This window comes from Eurypyga helias, unplaced genomic scaffold, assembly GCF_000690775.1.
Source record: "Eurypyga helias isolate BGI_N326 unplaced genomic scaffold, ASM69077v1 scaffold17715, whole genome shotgun sequence".
NCBI lineage: Eukaryota > Metazoa > Chordata > Aves > Eurypygiformes > Eurypygidae > Eurypyga > Eurypyga helias.
In genome coordinates, this window is record NW_010249669.1 from 1264 (window position 1) to 3414 (window position 2151).

A 2151-nucleotide genomic window follows, 5' to 3' on the forward strand; every position below is an offset into this window, starting at 1 on the left:
CTCTCCTCTTTTCTTCTGCTGAAGCACATCATTCAGTCCTAATGAGCAATGCTGCTTTTCTGACTTAGGTTGAGGTACAAAGACAAATTTGCCTTTATAATTGCCTTTTGTTGTCAGATCTCAGCCGACTCCATGCCTTGCACAAAGATGGGAAAGAAGCTGGTGAAAAGTGCGTATTTTGACTTCAAAAACAGTACAAAATTATTCAGAATGCACATGGCAGCAACCAGTAACCCGTGTCTTTAAGAGCATTATTTATTTGATTTTTTTTGTAAACAACCTTATTTTCAAACAAATTAAAAATACATTGAAAAGTCTCTCTCTATATACACAGTACATGTTCAAACTACGCCGCATTGTGACGCCATGGTTTAAGCGGAAAACCAGGAAGAGTTCTTGATCCAGCACTCAGCTGCACTACAGCCATCTCCGTCAGTACAGCACACCACGCTGCCAAGATCCGGTCCTTTCAGGAATACTTCATTTACTATTTATCACCTGAACTGTTTTTCGGCCATAGTGGTAATAGCTGTATGCAGACGTTACTGTTGTGAAAGCTGTGATGCACCTTTGGGGAAGAGAGTTCCTGTAAGTCATTTGAGCCTAAGTATGATAATAAAAAAAGTGTTCTTTTTAAGTGTCTTCCTTCATTTTTCACTACACAGTCACGGGCTATGTCCTACAGAATGCAGCTTACAGTTTATACGCTGAAATTCAGCTCTGAGGGGAGGATTAGATAAGCAAAGGAATTGCCATCCAGTGCTACGTAGCATGCTTCTCTAATTGCATACTAGGCCAAACTTTTACCGTATTAGCACTTGTTTTAGAGAAGGAAAGACAAAAGATTTAGTATTTGTAGCCTACATAATTTTTACCAGTTTGAGAACTGAGTGATGAGAGAAACTATCCCTTGGTAGTATGAAAGGGGTGTGTTCAAACCATACCAGACTTGAATGGATCATTTTACCAAGTCCCAAGCTAAAGCACAAGTTTCAGCTTCAGCCTCTTTTGTTGCCTTCCCAGAAGCTGGGTAATAAGCATATGTATTTCTAAATCAGCAGTGCTCCTCTCTGCCAAAGGCTGACCACCACTCAGGTGTGAGCCACAGCTAGAGTCCCACCCCTCCGCTACCACCGCCCTCCCTGGACACACTGCCAGCCTCAGCTGGGTCATTTCTGAAAGGCTTTATAGAGGACCCTGGTAGGTTACGCCCAGCACGTCCCCATTACTCACAACACGGTAACTCTCTGAGTCCCAGACAAGCAGCAAGGCAAGCGACTTTCACAGATGCTGTTCCAGATTCAGCTTGATGAAAAACCACACTGACTTAAGGAACTAGGCAGCCTGACCTTAACAAAGCTTTGGGTTTGCAGGCTTTGTCTCCCAAAGAAAAGCAGGGCTGGATTTTCCACTGCTTTAAATGATTAAGTAATTCTGCTATCTGTTGTTCGGCCTCGTTGTTGTGAACTCTGACCTAACTGCTCAAGAGGAATAACTGCCCCTCTAACAGTTAGCTGCAATTCAGAAGCAGACCCAGTGCAGATCTCCAATGGTAACAGTGAAAGGAACGGCCACTGTTTAAGGGGGGTTTGCTCCTGAATGCCTGTTTTCATTCCCTGCCTTCCCACAATCTAACAGGAATCACCAGCATTTCTTCAAGGGCTTTTCAAAGAGGCCTCAGAAACCTAGACAGCAGGTACAATACAAAGCAAAAAGTAAGAAAACACTTCCTGTCTAGTTTTAGTGATAATCAAGGTTGCTTTTTCAAGGACATTTACAACATGAATAATAAATGAAGCCTTTCTTCCCACTCCCTTCTTTTCTGTCACTCCGAATTTACACCTTGCCTGTGTACACCACGTCTATCCTGAAGACCTGTTCCTTAGCTATTACTACTGGATCTTAAATCAGTTTGACTACTTTTTGCTTGTATAGTAAATTAATTACCAAGAAATATCTAACTCCTGTACCAGCTAAGAATCAATGCGTAAAAATTCAGCCGTATGGGTCTATTACGTCATTTGGGCACAGGTTTTTAGTTCCATGCAATTAGATTAATGTCAATTACCAGTTTCTTTAGGAGTACCTTAAATTAGCTGTACAAAAAAAAAAAAAAAAAAGGGGAAGGGGAAAGTTACAACAAGTTCTGAA

The 2151-nt window shown here is 41.7% G+C and overlaps 1 protein-coding gene across 1 annotated transcript in view; it reads right to left on the minus strand.

Annotated features, from left to right (window-relative positions):
* Nucleotides 1–248: 248 nt before the first annotated feature.
* The window catches only part of CRLS1 (cardiolipin synthase 1), a gene marked incomplete at its 5' end in the record, with an annotated part of 4195 nt that continues 2292 nt past the window's right edge, over nt 249–2151 (minus strand). The window contains one exon of the mRNA XM_010151452.1: nt 249–568. Within this exon, the coding sequence (XP_010149754.1) occupies nt 481–568 (88 nt within the window). The remainder of the gene's footprint in view (nt 569–2151) is intronic.